Source organism: Dama dama, chromosome 14, assembly GCF_033118175.1.
Source record: "Dama dama isolate Ldn47 chromosome 14, ASM3311817v1, whole genome shotgun sequence".
Lineage (NCBI taxonomy): Eukaryota > Metazoa > Chordata > Mammalia > Artiodactyla > Cervidae > Dama > Dama dama.
In genome coordinates this window covers 31,207,662-31,225,275 of record NC_083694.1, presented here as the reverse complement: position 1 = coordinate 31,225,275, position 17,614 = coordinate 31,207,662, and the positions used below count along the sequence as shown (strand labels likewise).

General features: G+C 37.3%; 1 protein-coding gene across 10 annotated transcripts in view; it reads left to right on the top strand.

The window, feature by feature from the left end:
• Positions 1-17,614, top strand: part of SDCCAG8 (SHH signaling and ciliogenesis regulator SDCCAG8) — a 245,892-nt gene that overhangs the window by 149,049 nt on the left and 79,229 nt on the right. For all 10 annotated transcript variants that reach the window (XM_061160253.1, XM_061160254.1, XM_061160249.1 and 7 more), the window contains one exon: positions 17,113-17,240. In XM_061160253.1, the coding sequence (XP_061016236.1) occupies positions 17,113-17,240 (128 nt within the window). The remainder of the gene's footprint in view (positions 1-17,112; positions 17,241-17,614) is intronic.

Genomic DNA, 17,614 nt, shown 5'->3' with positions numbered 1-17,614 from the left:
CTCAAGTTAATGCTATATAGTATGAAGAAATTTTTACATAGTGTAAACTTGTTTATGATATTTTGATTTCACTTTAAAACTTTTATTTTGCTTCTTATACATATAGTTCATACTCGATATAATAAGAAGTGCAGACACACATGAAGGAGATACATATCAGCTGTCTGGTTTTACAAATGATCATTAAAACACTATGTCTTACTACTTTGACTCCAAATTATTGTCTTCCCAAACCCAAAAGTAATTTTCACAAGTACGTTACACAACAGAACTTCATCTTCTGCTGGTTAGCAGTAGAGGATTTAAATCCGTGCCGACAGTTCATTTGACAATGACCTTGAGGGGCTTTGCTTCTTGAAGAAGAAAGCAGAAGCTTGCGGTAAACAAAGTTCACTTCTGACAGATGGATTGAATGACAGAAAGGTTGCGAGTGCCAGAATAGCCCTGGCAGAGGAGGAAATGTTCAGTGGAATCCAACAGGAGAGGAGGTGTGAACAGGTGCAGGGTTGCTGACGGAAGGGGAACCAGATGGAAGGAGCCAGAGCCAGTTTATTTAAAGGAAAAGGCAGAAAACATTGCAAGGCTGTGCGATCAGTGGCTAAAAGTGTTCATAGAGGAAGGTAAAAATTCACAAAGCAAAACTGCACAGTGGGGTAGCTAACACTTAGCATAATGGTAGTAATTTGTGAGTTTAGTTTGGAAGTTGCAATTGAAATACATTCATCTTGGCTCTTGACACCATCAAGTATAGATATCTGAAAGTTGTTTATTTTTTTTAAGTTTCTAAGCTTTTTTTATCCATCCATTAATTTAATTTCTTCCAGCCAGAAGCTCCGTTATGATAATACTAAAATTGTGTCGTCAGCTAGGAAAAGAAAAAAAAAATTTAAGTGAAGATTAACATTCCATTCAAATTTATCTTGTGATGCCTCAGTTTTGTTCACATATGGGAAGCGAATGCACGCACTGTTGGGTGGCATCTGTAATATCTAAGAAATTTGCAATGTTAAAATAGATGCCGATGGTTGCTTTTGTTTTGTAAGTCTCTGTTCATTTTGTGAAGTCCAGTTTGATTGTTTCAGTCGGAATAATGCTCTCTGAAATATATGTTTGCCTGCCACAATCTGCAGGTTAATTTCTGTTGCTGAGATTGTCCTGATTTTCATTGACTTTCAGTGACCTGCCTTCAGGCAGACACCTGCAAACTAAGTATCATTTATAATCGGAACAGTTTACAGTGGGGCTAAGAGACTTAAACAATTTTTCTTAGACGTATGAAAATGAAACCTTCTCTCTGCAAACTAAAGACATCTTGCTGATCATCTGTCTGGTCACATCATGCCTTCCATTTATGTGGGCCCATGTCTTCCACTCTTGTCCTTGAAAAGTTCTTATGTTACATTATTGATAAAAAGATGCTAATAGAAGAGCAGTCGTGAGAAAGCAATCATCAGGAAAAACAGTGGAAATGCACAATTATTTGGGGATCTTAAAGATCTAATAATTTACCCACAGAAGTTTCTGCATTCTTCTCACAAAGATTAAATACTCAAGAGTAAATTCAGTGAGCACTGTGTTCACATTCCCTATCTCAGAGCAGCCTGGATCAAATAGATTACATCTGATTAGGTCAGAGTATTTTGGGACACTGATTTTATAGAAAATGCCTATGATCTATGACATGCTTTTGTCAGTGAAGAGAACTGAAATTTGATTAGCAGTTATAGAAGATGTTTACTTACGTTTATATTGTCTGTAGAGATCAACACTTTCGGTCACTTTTGAGACTGGATGAGGCTATATACAACTATCCATTTGAAGGGAAAATAGTGATTTCTTCTAATAAAAGGAAATTGATAACCTGTGTGATTTTTTAAAACCAACTCTAAAATGTACTTCTTTCTTCCAACTCATCAAGAAGTTTTCATCCAATAGATATTCTTATTAATCTAAATTTTTACATAAAATTGATTAGAAGCTACTTGCTTTCATTTTAATATACTGATTTTGCCAACTCTTCTATCATAGTGACTAAAAACCTTTTGATAGTAATGTTACTAGCATGGTGCTGCTGTGTAAAATAATACCATAAAACTCCCTTGAATTATGGAATTCAAATTGAAAAATAGTGAACAAAAACTGCAACAATTAGTGTCATCATTTGATAGTCATACTGCAAATCAATTTACAAGCTCTTTATAGGTAGAACTAATAACTTTCCAGAAATATGTGAACTTAGTTGTACCCAGCATTGTGTTTTACCTCATAGGAGTCTTGAAATTTTTTTTTTGAATGAAGGGTAAGGGGTTGATTGCTGTTAAAAAGTCATTCATTCAACATTTATTCATTTTTAAACATTTGTTTATTTGGCTGCACTGGGTCTTAGTTGCAGCACATGGGATCTTCAGTTGTGGCATGTGAACTCTTAATGGAGGTACGTGAGCTCTAGTTCCCTGCCCAGGGATCAAACTCGGACCCCCTGCACTGGGAGAGCAGAGTCTTAGATACTGGACCACCAGGGAAGGCCCTCATTGAAAATTTATTGAGTGCATATTCTATTACAGCTATAGAGGGAACATTTAAGCTCTGTAAAATTTTTAAATGAAGAGAACGTGATTCTTCTTTACAGATATCCTACAACCTAGTGGACAAGGTTTTTATAACTACATATTGTGTGTGTGTGTGTGTGTGTGTGTGTGTAAAAGCTAGAAAACAGCATATTTAGATTTATGAACTGTCCTGAACTCAAGATCATCTTAAATGAATGAATTAATGAAACTACCCATGTAGGCCAATGCTCATTATGTGAAACCTGAGATGCACAAAAGTTCAGTGACATGTCCAAGGTCAACAGTCATTTAGTGGAAGCTAGAAGTAGAATCTCCATTTCTTCACTTCTAATCTCGTGTTTTCCCCTGGCTTCCACATACTATTCTTTTGTATTCATTGATAATATAGCTTGTCTGAATAAACACATTAAAATCTTTCTGTAGAAATCTCAGATGACCTATGGCTGAAAGGGAAACGAATTTTCTTTTGGGGCTCAGGCATATGATTATTGATTCTTGAAACAAAAAAGCAGAGTTTTAGCTTACAAACAAAAATTACAGCTTCTTGGAACACTCCTCCTAGGAGTGATGGTAAAGATAGCTCCCTGGACACACTGCTCAGATGAGCACATTACTCACATTAACTCAATCTCCATGCAACCCTTCCAGGTTGATTCTGCCATGAGTCCCATTTTACAGATAAGAAAGCTGAGGTGTCTGCAGGTTAATACCTTGACCAAGGTCACAGCACCACCAAGTGGTGGAGTTGGGATTCAAGCTTAGGCAGTTAGGCTCCAGAATAAGGTTTTATCCATTATGCTATTTGCCTCTGATGGTAGTGGGTAGGGTGAAAATATTCCTTTTGGAAAGTTGAATTAAATAGGATTCCTGACAGTAGGGCTTCTCAGAGCTTTTAACATGCTAACACATAGTATGAGAAACTTTGCTTTTAAATCTCCACATATCTCCTGGAAAACAGGTTTGGGAAATACACAAAATAATCTAAATCACTTTGTAGCAGGACATCTGAGAATTATCATGTGGGAATTGTTTTCTTATCTCATCTGCACCTCTGGAACTTCACTCTCTGTCCCCACCTCCCACTCTCGTTCATGAAGAAAGCAGGGAGGTGGGTAACTTTCATGTCAGGTGTAATCAGTGCTCTAAAATGGAAGTGAGAGAGGGGAGACATCTTTGACCATCACTTGAACAGTTAGCTGTGCCAGAGTCACATTATAGCAAGTCCTTCCATACTTGCTCTTCCAACTTTGCCTTTATATATGTCAACAGTTCTAGAAAATAAATTTGACAATTAATTTGATGCCAATCAGCTAACTGAGTTGATGTACCTTTCAAAGCTTGACTCTTAGAATAAGATTTCATAGAGTAAAACATGATGGGTACTTTTGGGTATAAATTATTTTAAGCAATTTTCTGCTAGGAATTATTGGCATGCATTTAAAGTCTGGGACCCTAAGTCAAACACTGCGATAGATTTCATTCTCCCTCAGTTCTTGGCATACTGATATTCCTCCTTTCTGTGTGTATCCTTCCCCATATTCAGTAGAAAGGCAGCAAACTCATGGGCAGTATGCTCTAAAAGTTGAGAAGTTTAGCACTCATAATGTGTTAACATTTCTATAAATACACTTGAAAGTGCCTAGAATTCATAAATATTTCAAGTGAGATTTTCTATAAATAATGATCTTGTAATGATATTGATGATTGGAATTATGATTCTCATGAGGGCTTATATGTCATCCTGGCATTTCCACTCACTCTCCTTTCCGGGTTCTCAAATGGTATTTCTTCCAACAAATAAACCCCACCAGTGTCGGTAGAGATTTGAAACCATTCAGTGGCTTATTTGTATTTCACAAAATGGAGATAATGTTTTGCAATAAGTAAAAATTACAAGGCAGTGGATAAACTCACCAGGCAGTAGGATAGTTTATTACATGGGTTGATAGATTGACTGACTGACTAATACTCTTGATATACTTTGAAACTGTTAGTTTCTTACTATAAACAAATAAAGATTGAATGATATGATTGCCGAAGATTCAGTAAAAAAAATCTGTGGGAGAGCTTATCTTAGAGAATCTGCTATTTCCCATTTAACAATTATACAAAGGCTATTAAATGATTAAGATTTTCCAATTATACACACATTAACTTATTAGAAGCCTGTAATCCATGTATATAACTGGACATTTTTCTATAATTTGCCAGCTTGGCTATATGGAATAATTTTTAATATGCTTTATAATTTAATTTTAAATATGAATATGTATTTTGGGAGTTGCTTCAAACCAAATCTGATTTACAGAAAAAAATTTAGAAAGCTTATATTGCTTACATTTGTATAATATGGTGACTACTTCAGCTTTAGCTCTTAGTTTTCTATCAGAGTTGTTCTTTGTTTCTCCTTTTAAGCAATGATGACTGGATGACACAAATCAGTTTATCAAGATAAGAAAATGTTATTTTAATAATTTTTGCTTTTTATAAAAATTATGAAATTTTATATCTTCATGATATACTTAAAGTTAGTATGTGGTAACATGGTTGGTTTGATTTATGGAACATCAAAATTAAAAATGATGCTTTGCTTTAGGGAAGGAGGAAAGGAGTTTTGCTCAAATCAGCACACTTCAGTAGAAATAAGGGAGCCACAAAATGCAAACCACATATTTAAACTTTTCAAATAGTCATATTTTAAAAGAATCAGGGAAATTTAATTGTAATAACATAGTTTACTTAACCCAGTGTATAAAATAGTATCAACATGTAACCAATATAAACTAATTAGATATATCTTACTCTTTTTTATCCCTAATTCTTCACAGAGATCCAGACTTCCAGCAGGTCTCTCTTCAAACTAGCCACAATTCAAGCGCTCAGTAGCCACATGTGGCCAGTGGCTGTCGTCCGAGCCACGGTAGCCCTTGACCTTTTGTTCCTCGGTTTTCCCGGCTTTCCCACAATGCCCACTGTAGATGCAGCCATGAACCCTAGAGTCTGTTGCTACAATAATTGGAATCATTCTGTAAAGTGAGAAAATCATGTCAGCTTTCCAAAAAAAGCCAATGGAAACCAGTAGCCAGGACTAACTTTGGTTAATTTTTTTCTGAAGAACTGTCACTTTGAGGGGAGGAGGAAGATAGGGAAGGTAGCTGAACAACAGCTGCACTAGCAGCACGTTACAATAATTTCTTCCATATCTTACTGTCCTCTCTTCACCTTTACATGTGAAGAGCTGTGGAAAGTAAACTTGACAAATAATTTGATACCAGCCCATTGTGTGAATTTAGGCACCATTCAGATGGTGATCTGGGCTGGACATTGCTGGTCATTTTATGTAGACTACCTCACGTATTCTGATACCATCATTTTATTAAATGATGAAACAAGCCTTAGGCTGAGACTCCACTCTGGTGTCACACAACTAGTGCATGGTAGAGCCAGGGTTCAAATCTAGACACTATATGTCCAAATCCAAGCTCATATCCACTGTACCACCTCCCTCTGTGGGTTTTGTCAGTAAATTGAGGAAATTTTTTATTTTTTCCCCAATGTTTTTTGTCTTTGAGGTAATCGTATTGATTGTTACGCTGAGGTGTCATCTTTTAGGAAATTATAATGATAATAGGGTTTCCCTGGTGGCTCAGATGGTAAAGAATCTGCCTGCCAATGCAGGAGAGCTGGGTTCAGTCCCTGGGTTGGGAAGATCCCGTGGAGAAGGGAATGGCAATCCACTTCAGTATTCTTGCCTGGAGAATCTCATGGGCAGAGGAGCCTGGCGGGCTACAGTCCATGGGGTCACACAGAGTCAGATAATAATAATGGCACTAATTGATATTTTTTAACATTTAATAATGTGTCAGTGCTATACTAAGTATATTTTACATACAATATCCTTCCTAGTCTTATAAAGAGAGGTGCTGTTACAAACCCCACTACACATTCAAGAAAACTGGCTGATAGCGTAAGTAACTCGTTTAGAGTACATGACTAGTAAGTGAAGGTACTGAGACTCTGATGCCAAGTTTGGCTGACACCAAAGTCTGCTCCCTCATCCCTACTTCCTTGCTTAAAAAGAATAATAGCCAACCCAGCCCTGCTGGCAGTGAAATTTATGTACTAAGGGGTAAAGGTCAAAAGTGAAACATTGTCTTTAAATATATTTTAGAATTTTAGTTGCTTATGTTCCTTTTCTCAGGGTACAAATTCTGCTGGTTTGGGTAGGCTCAAGACAGGCTGCCTCCTAGAAATGAATTTGAATATAGATTTAAAATAAAGGTAAAAGCAGGTTTTCAGAAATAGAAAAGGCAGTTCTGCTACTATAGGAATGATGAATATGATGGCTTAGAAATGGCTTGAGGAAGAAGAAAACCCAACAAACACTTTATGTTACTGAAGCAGAAGAAACTGTTAAGGATGTAGATAAGAACAGCTATAAGCAAGTGTTATGAACCAAATAGAAATAATTAAATCACAAAATCACTGAAAAGAAAAATGTTTTGATGAGGAAAATGACCTAATTACTATGACAAGAACAATGATTTTCTTATTGAAAAGAGTGAGAATTATACTGGAGTAAGAATCTGAAAAGTTGGCCTTGGGTCAGTTTCTTTCTTGTCTAAGTGCAGTATTTTTCAGCTCCAGAACTTTGGGCAACAATGGAGAGGTTTTGGAGCTCTCAGTCAAACTTTAAAAATGAACTGCGTATTTGTTACCAAGCCAAGGTCAGTCAGTAGCTCACAATCCTTATTTCTGTGTACAAACATACTGGGTGTTTGACCAAAGGCCACCATGTTAGAAAAATGAAAATCCTGCTGTTTTTATTACAAAACTCCCCCACTTCCTCAAGCGTAGATATTCAGCCATTTGACACATAGCCATAAACTGAGATATAAATTTAAAAGTACTTCTGAGAAGCAAGTAACTATCACAAAGCCCTCGTAGTTTTCTGTGTAGGATCCGTGGAACTATCTTAAGCATCAGTTTTATATGTTAAAAAAATTTTGAAACATAACAAAATGAAAAGCATGGCAGCATTCATAGCAAACCAACCAATAAAAAAAATTATAAGAAGCAGATCAGTGCTTCTGTATACTTTCTGTTTCCTTAGAATAGCATCTGAGACCTTCCATGCAACAAATAGTATTGAGTGTCTGCTATTTCCAATCACTATGTTAGACACCTGAAGATTCAGCACCAAACAATGGTTCCTAGGAGCTTCCGAGCAAAGGGAATGTTGCAGCAAGCAGGCATGAACCTTGATTATGAAGAGTTTGTTATATTTGGTGTAGTTTGCTTAAAGAAGCAGAGATGTAATATATTTTAGACATATTTCTATTGCAATGGTCAGAATTCTGTGGGTCTAATACCTGGAAAGTTCTCTCTTGTGTAACACTCCCAATATTCCAGATAAATGAGGTATTACTCTATTAGGCTTGAGAAATGACTTTATGAAATATATTTAATATTTGTGACTCTTGCTATTATATTTCTGAATAAATTTAATAGACAACAGAGTAACCAACATGTTCCCCATTTAAAAATGGTTCCTGAAAATTAATCCAAAAACATTTTCATAATAGAATAGAAACTACTTTCTGTCAGTTCTACAACTTGACAGTGATGCATATCTATTGACAGGTTACAGAAATACAATTATAATATATATTGATCCTTCTGATATCTAATTTGAAGTTACTCATCAGAAGGATTAATTATTGGGAATATGTAGATACACTGATATTTTTTGGAGAGGAAAGGCAAGAGTGGACCAATGCAATCAGTTTACACAGAAAAGCCAGAGATGGAAATGTGAACATTTTAACAATATGAAAATGCAAAGGGAAAGTCATGGTCTAAACTCTTCCGTGCAATAGTGTATTTGTTCTTATTCTTTAGTTTTTAGAACTGGGCCCCTCGTATTGTAAAACAGCATAGGAGCGCCTGATATTTTCCCAGGAACTTTGATCGGTGCAAGCACTTAATGCATTTGAGACCTCTGCTGCTGCTGCTAAGTCGCTTCAGGCGTGTCCGACTCTGTGCGACCCCGTGGACGGCAGCCCACCACGCTCCGCCATCCTCTGTGCTATTCAAAAGATATCAAGGCTGAAAATCCCACAGTGTGCATTTGAGGGCTGTTCAGCCTCTGTGTCTACCTATGATATCTACTATCTCTAAGAAACCATTACAGGAACTGCTCTTGCTATTGCTGTAGTAATAAGTGCCCTCCCTGCTTCTAATGTTGTCCCTTCCCCATCTGTTCCCCACACTGCCGCCAGAGTGATCTTTCTAAAGCTTGAGTGTGATCACAACACTCCCCTGCTTAAAACCCTACATTGGCTCCCTATTTCCCTGAGGATGGAGTCCTTAAAAATAGCTTCATGTTCTGGCTCCTGCCTACATCTCCAGTCTCATCTTCCTTCAGTCTCCCCTCCACCAACTGCTCGCTTCTACCCCACAGCCCATATATTCCACCCCTCCACTTGTGCCAGAACTGTTTGCAGTTTTCCAGAGGCACCTGATCCTCTCTCTCGTCCCTGGGCCTTTGCACCAGTTGTCCACTTCACTTGTAACAAGATCCCTGTCTTTCTTTATATGGCTAATTGTTACTCCTTTTAAGCCTCTAATATTTTAAGCTTCCTGAAATCCTGCCTCACTGTGCCTAGCCACTCCCCAATTCTAGTCCTATCCACTGTAGGAGAGCAGGAATTTCGCCCCCTTTTATTATTTACCTTACTATTTTAGTTGGTAAAGAATCTGCCTGAAAGGCAGGAGACCCGGTTCGATTCCTGAGTCGGGAAGATCCCTTGGAGAAGAAAATAGCAACCCACTCCAGTATTCTTGCCTAGAGAATCCCATGGACAGAGGAGCCTGGCGGGCTACAGTTCATGGGGTCGCAGGGGTCAGACACGACTGAGCAACTAAACCACCACTATTTTAGTTGCTGTTTCTTGTTTGTGTTCTTCACTAGATCATGAACTCTTTGAAGGGATGGCCGTAGTCTGTATCTTGTATACTGATGCACCCCCACACTTTTGTGCCTGGCACAAAGTAGTTATTTAAGTATTTGTTGAATACTCCTCATGTAAGACAATGCCATGGAATGGAAAGGACACCAAACTTACTGCTAGCTGTGTGGTGTTGAGCAAATCTCTTTAATTATCTGAGCTTGAGATACCTCATCTGTCAAACAAGGATATCTGCTCTGTCACCTTGCCTTACAGAATTATTACGAAGAATAAAGAAGCCAATGCACCTAACAAGAAAGCACAGACGCTGGAAGATGATGAGATGATAAGAGTCTGTGGTTTTGTCTTAAGTAAATGTGAATGATACTGAAGGTGTAATAGAAGCAGGCAATATCGAGTCTACCATACCCTCCTTGGCCTTGAAGGTTAGAGTTTTCACATTATTTTGGAGAGACTAAAAGAGAATATTTTTGGAGGCAAAAATATTTTTAGGAAAGTTTCTATTAATTATTTCCTTCCTCTTATGTTTCTTCCTTTGAAAGAAATTGACCTCTTTTGTTTCTGCTTCCCTTCCTAGAAGTAGCTCATGCTCTGATCTGATAATTCATCTTTCAATATTGTACTTAAAATTGTGGTATACTTTTCAGTGAAGAAAATATAAATAATTTTCTCTCAGAAATATGCATGATGCATATTTGAGGAAGTAGAGATTGGGGCTTCCCAGGTGGCGCAAGTGGTAAAGAACCCGCCTGCCAATGCAGGAGATAAAACAGATACAGGTTCAATCCCTGGGTTGGGAAGATCCCCTGAAGGAGGGCATGGCAACCCACTCCAGTATTCTTGCTTGAAGAATCCATGGGCAGAGAAGCGTGGTAGGCTACAGTCCATAGAGTCGCAAAGAGTCAGACACAACTGAAATGACTGAGCACAGCATAGGAAATAGGGATTACTGAATCCTAGTCCTTTTGCATTTTCCTTTCCCTATTTGTTCTATACCAGGATTTCTTCATTTGCTCCAGTATGAGAACATAGTCCTTGTTAGTGGTAAACAGGTAAAGGATTCCAAAAAATGGAAGATATCAGGCTGTCTACTAATTTTACTGTTGTTTTTATTGTTATTGTCAATAACAATAACAAAACCAAATTAAATGATTGGCTAAAATAGGGATGATTTTATCCCATTTTCTTCTTCTAATCGGTAGACAGGAGGATCTTTAAACCCATAAAGATAGTATTTCATACTGCTTAACAGTTTTCATTCATTCATTCACTCATTAATCATCAAATGTTTGTTCTACACAACTGTATTCCACGCACTATTCTAGGCTCTTGGGATAAATTAGTGAGCAAAACAAAGGTCTCTATTTTTCAGGTACTTATATTCCAATTAAGATGTGCATGTCTTGTCTATCCTAGAAGTCTGTGACCAACTTGAGGCAAGAGATATATTTATGTGCCTTTTAATATTTTTGCACAGGTCAATTTATTTCTTTAAGGAGGATACAACTAATTGATGGTGTCATTGTAGGAAGAAGTGATCCAGTCGCATATGGGGCAAATGGGAAAGGAGAAAGAGAACTAGCTTGGAACGGGGCTATCAAGATGGATGTACTGTGGGTATTAAATGACACACACACATATATGGATAATTGAAATAAGACTCTTGTCACCCTTTATCTCATTTCTCTGCATCGCTGACAGAGTCAGATACTGAAACTTAGAGATTCATATGTGCACTTTAGATTTAGGTAGGCCTGAATTTCCTGGCTGTGTCCCTTAATAACTGGGTGACTCTGGAAAAATTGTATGCCTTCTCCAGGCCTCAATTTCCTCATTTATAAAGTAAGGATAATAAGAGAACCTACTTCTTAGAGTTGTGTGAGATTAATAAAAGAATGCATAAAGAACTTAGCTTATGCTAAATATTAATAAGTAACAGGCTACTAAAATTATTATTAACTTTTAAAGATAGAATTTTTCCTGTCCTATTTCCATGAAGAATCTTCAGATTTAAAGAATTAAGTTACTTGTTCGTGGTCACATAGGCAATGAGGAGGTAATAAGGATATTATACTGTACTTGGACCCTCTAGCTCTATGAGTTTTCTGCTGTACTCCATTGCCTTAGATGTGATTTTCCCAGAATACAGAGAATCAATTGAAAAATGGTGTGTATGCTTTTTTTTAAAAACAACAACAAAAAAGAAGCATTAATAGGTAGATACCACTGTATATAAAATAAATAAAAAAGATTTACTGTGTCACACAGGAAACTATATTCAATATATTGTAGTAACTTATAATGGAAAAGAATCTAAATCACTTAGCCGTACCCCTGAAACTAACACAATATCATAAATCAACTATTGTTCAGTTTTTTAGATAAAGCAAAACTATAAGGAAATATTTAATTCTAGTTACTCATAGATTTGCTTTCCATAGTAGATTAGCAACTTTGAAAGCACTTTCTGTGTATATTAAGTTCAAGAAAATGAATATGTTAAAGATAACAGATTCCAAGTTTCTCGCTGTTGAGAAGAATGTTACACTTAGGGAAAGAGGGAAAACTAGGTTCTATCTATGTTACTGGGTTGGAATTAGAGACATCAATTTGAATGTGTTATGTTTATATTCATATAAAGGCCTATAGACAAATATTCATATCTATACATTTATATATACTTTCATATTCATATACTGGCTCTGTCTACTAAGGTGACCTAGAAGCCAAGACTTGTCAGTAGCAATGATCACCACCTAGTGACACATCTTGGATTCTCCACTAAAAGGCACAAGAGCTCCTTGAGCGAATGCTGATTCCAAGGCTGGTAAAGGACAGTACAAGATGAACCCGGAACATCTTATGGAATAGAAAGCCAACAAGTGCACAAGAATAAGATAATATCATATCATTAAAATAGGCCTCGGTAGAAGTATTTACACTGAAATTTGGTAAGCACTGCAAATGAGGGATGTCCCCACCCCGAATCAATTATTAAACATTTTCCAGGACACTAATAACATCAACCAAGTGATCAAAGATGATATCACCATTATTGGGACAAAAGGACATCATATAACTTAGCTCCCTGCTACTTCTCTCTATAAGTCCATCAAGAATGGTTCTCATCTAGTAAGCATATTGTAAATGGTCTCATACATTTTATTATACCAATATGCTACTGTTACGAAGCTCTCTATATTTTACTTCGAAAGGGAAAAACACCTTTTAACCAAAAAGGGTTATATGTCTGATACTGGAATTTCAGTCACTCGTAAAAAGATGGGTATAAACATGGCAGACAGGATTGGTGCCTCAGATCACCGCCACCACATCCTTGTCCTCAGGTTATTCTTAAGGCTTTCATGATTTCTGACCCACACTCACCGCTGAACTTTAGGGTCATCAGAAACTTTTAGTCCTTTAATGTAAGTAGTGAAATTTCTAAAAAATCTATTTAATACATCATCTTTGTTCTGTAACATGGATTTTTTTAAATAGCAAGATTTAAAATAAACAAGATGGAAAAGCTGTGGATTAGAAACATAAAGTTAATTCTTCAATTCCATTTTATTCTATCCATTTTTTTTAAATGGGATAGCAAATGACATTTTGAGAAAATATAATCAACCAGAATTATAATTGTAAAAAAGGAGTGCCTAAACCTCTGTGTATACTTAGTCATATTTGAGACTCCAGAGTACTGCTCCCTCCTTTTATTAATAACTCTCAATTGTTATCAAGTAAGCATGGACATGACTCGCACATGCATGTGCTGCCACAGGTGATGTAGATAACTTGGAGAAAAATGTGGATGTTCCAATTCTAGTACATTTGCTCCTTTTTAAAGTCAGCTCTATTGAGGTAAATTTAAATATAATGAAAATCACCAATTTTAAGTTTGCAATTAAATGTATTTTGACAAATGTGAACAGTTACAGAACCATCATAACCATGATAGAGAACGTTTCTATCAACCCCCAAAATTCCCTTATGCCCGTCCCCTACCTCCAGGTCCTCGAAACACTGATCAGTCATACTATAGTTTAATTTGCTAGAATTTCATGTAAATGAAATCATAAAATATACCTTTTGTGCCAGGCTTCTTTAAGCATACTGTCTTTGAGATTCACCCAGGTGTTATAAGTAACAGTTCCCTTTTATCACTATTTTATTACTACCACTCCTAGTAGTCCATTGTAAGGCTGTATCACAGTTTATCTATTAAGCAGTTCATGGACATTTAGGTTATTTCTAGGTTTTAGTTATTATGAATAAATATTTCAGCATTATTTTAATAACAACCAAGAAATTCTTCTCTACTCCCATTGCTTTTATTCCAGTTTGTAAAGTATGTCTAACTATAAGTTTGGTTACATGAGATCATCAGTATTTTGAGTAAGGATTAAATGAAAACCAGCAGGGGAAGACTGACCTAGCTGTCTTTCATGAGGCTCTCACACCCAGCTGGCATTGACCTCTTTCTATTCTTTGAAAGTTTTATTCCCTAGTACCTTTTTATAGTGTGTTTCACCTTTTATTTTGGCCATTTTGAATTTCCTATTAGGGTAAGGACTATGCCATATTTACCTATCTTCATTTGACCTTTGTCTAGCAGAATATCTTTCACATAATAGAGTAATGTTAAATATTAAATGAATTGTTTTGGATTCTTCTCTGATCACGTCCTTGAATACCCAGATAACTTTTAATAATTCTTTCAACCCACTATTGCATTACCTAGATAAAAATATATCAAATCCCACCTCTGCCTTTATAGCATTTACAGTAACCTTTGAGCGGATTTCTAACGCTTTATAGCCCTCTTCTTTTCCCCAACTATAAGGTGAAAGGGCTTGATTAAACAAATTTGAGATTCCTTCTCAATTCTAACATTTTAAAGTTGTATTTAAAAAAAAAAAGAACCTGTGGGGGAAAAGGGGCAATGTAGAAGGAAAGGAGTATATAAAGAAGGTAAGAAAGCAAGAATATGCCATTTTTTATGTAATTGAAAGTAAAATGTGTAGTTTCTTAAAAAGAGTAAAAGTTGGAGAAGTCAAGAAACAAAAGTTGATGTGTAACAACATTGTTGGTAGAGCATCCTTTTAAATTGTTTTATGAGGAGAACTACAATAAGACAGTGATTCTTTTCTCTAGGAGATCAATAATCAGGTAATTCCTCATTCTGAAAATTACTGGTGAGATTGACAACTCATTACACTTATGTGTAAGTGAACCATAAGCCCCAGTCTACAAACGGTAGTCCCAGTTATGACTGCCTCAGTATAATTTATTATTAACTACTAATTAATAATAATAATTGTCCTTTTTTTTTTTAACTGCCCGTTTTACTCTCCAGTGGGTATTGGTTTTGAACACTGCATTTTTTGGTCACCCAGCATTGGGAGTCTCAGAATCCTAAGTCTCTGTCTTGGAGATGGTTGCTCAATGAAAGAATCCAAGGTGCCCTTTTTAAGTTGACTCCTTAGCTGGCAACACCATTAGAACCATCCTCTTCTGTACTCTTCTCTCTCTCTCTTTTAACATGTTTGGAAAGTTTTTGCCTCCTCATGTAAGACCTGAGCAGACTCTGCAGCTTCACTTAAAGATTGCAGCCTTCTTTTCCCTGTGGCAAGTATGTAAGGACATCCATTCATTAATTGTTCACTGCCCGCTTCCTATGTGCCACATACTGAACTGGGCTCAGAGTATGTATAGACAAATAGGACAAAAAGATTCAGACAAGTAAACCAACAACCGGACTGTGACAAATGTTATCTTAGTAGGATGCAACGTACACAGGGCTTCCCAGGTGGCTCAAAGTCAAGAATTCACCTGCCGAGGCAGGAGACATGGGTTCTATCCCTGGGTCAGGAAGCTCCCCTAGAGGAGGAAATGCCTGGGAAATCCCCGGGACAGAGGAGCCTGGCAGGCTACAGTCCATGGGGTCGCAGAGAGTTGGATGTGACACTGAATGACTAACACTTTCACTTTCTTTCATTACTGATGTCACCTTGGGGAAAGAATAGCTAATTTAGGAGAAGGTGGAGAAGAGGAGGGGAATATTGAGCAGGTCCTAAAGGAAAAGCATATATTGGGCAAGGATGACAGGAGTTGGTGGAGGGCAGAGAGGGGGTGAGGACCCCCTCACCCAGCAAAACATGGAGACATGCAGTTTTCCATGGCCAAAAAGTATGTGGTAGGACTGGAGAGGCAAAAAGTGGCCTAGCCCGACTCCATTTGCTGCAATATGCCAGTTTGGAACTGAGTATGAGGCAAGACCTTGGAGCCAGTCCAAGGGGTGTTATTAAAAGTACCAGAAGGGACCTTATTTCACATTTAGCGTGGCCCCCTGATGATCCATTTGAGTGAGGTGTGGGTGTATTTTCATTCTGGAATTTTTTACTACAACATTACCACATGCATTGACCGATTTCAATACAGACTTTCCTTATGTTGCTTTATAATTAGAAGCCAGTGATCTGAAGTTCCACAGCGGTACATAGACTAGTAGTGATAGGTTTATGGGATTGTTTATTTTTAGTTTGGCAAAGACAAGACAGTAAATCTCTCAATTAGTAAACTAAAGCAGCATGGATGAGAAATGCCCACAAGGAGATTAGGAGTTAGAAATAACTCAGCCAGTTAATGGAAGGAAACTTTCATATCACCTACCCATATTCAGAGTACAAAGAACCCACCTAATGTGTGTGTTTGCACGAGCATGTGTGTGTTGTGTGTGTGTGCGCGTGTGCTTGCACACAGTGTCAGTATCCCCAGTGGTGTCAGAGATGAGGTCCTTGCATTCTTCAGGTTCTGTTTAGGAAGTTTATCTCTTTAGGAGTCACTGTGATTGGATATAGACCTATCCACTGGTCAATATCCAATCACAGTGGGATGAGCTCTCGTCTTTGACTTCAGAAGCTTCTCATCCTGCAATTCTTTCAGTGTGACCCAAAAGGGATTTTATTATGAAGTTCTGGGAAACATTTTTTCATTTTCATATTTATATTCGCATTACATGGCCTAATGTGTGAAAATATTTAATGAAAGCATACGTTTCTGCCTCTAGATAGAATCTCCTGCATTATATTTGCGATTCCATATTAAATTTGGGAAGAAAAGCAGAGGTGATCCCCAAAGCTTAGTTTCAAGAATTTAAGTTTTGGGGCATATTGGGTCACACGGTATTGATCCTATAACTTCAGGATCTTTAGGAAATATTGACCATTCAGGAGAAAAAAGATTAATTGGCGGCTAGCAACAATGAGAATGTTATAGAAAATGATGTTTGTGTTTTAAAGTTACAAAACACCATTAATTCAGTTGTCATGATATTTTGATTTTTAAAGTTGCTTACCTTAGTCCATTTGGATTTATGGCAGGTAATAAACATTGCTCAAAAGGTCCTTTGAATTTTCCCCTGAAAATTGGGAGTTTGTGGAAAGATTGTTGTCTGCTTATGCTGAACAGTTTTACTCCATATCAGCTCTCTGAGGTCTGTAGGGGAAATGATGGGGTTTAGTGCATCTGTAGATTAAATTTCTGTCTGTCTCCTCTCTGCCTTATAGACTGGAAAAAGATAGCATTCAGCAGAGCTTTAGCAATGAAGCAAAGGCCCAAGCCCTTCAGGCCCAGCAAAGAGAGCAGGAGCTGACACAGAAGATACAGCAAATGGAAGCCCAGCATGACAAAACTGGTAGGTGGTAGGGAAAGATTAGAGCCTGGGCACTTGCTCACAAGCCAGGCCCACGCCTTACTGTGAAATGACATCAGGAACACCTGTAACCTTTGGCTGGCCGAAGGGAGCAGATGCTAACTACACCGGAGATTCCGAATTACATATTAGTTAGCGTTTAAAAGAGAAAATGGAAAGTATTGCCCACTGTCTGTTGATTTCAGAGTGCTGCTCTCACATCTGTTGCACCATCTGGATTATGAGTTTATTTACCTGTGTTCAAGAAACGTAAAGCTGAGAGAGACCACAACAAAGTAGAAAAACAAAGGGCTTGTTTTTGGCTGGGTTTTCAGGCACACATGTTATATAAAGAAAATAGCATCAGAAGCTCTGCG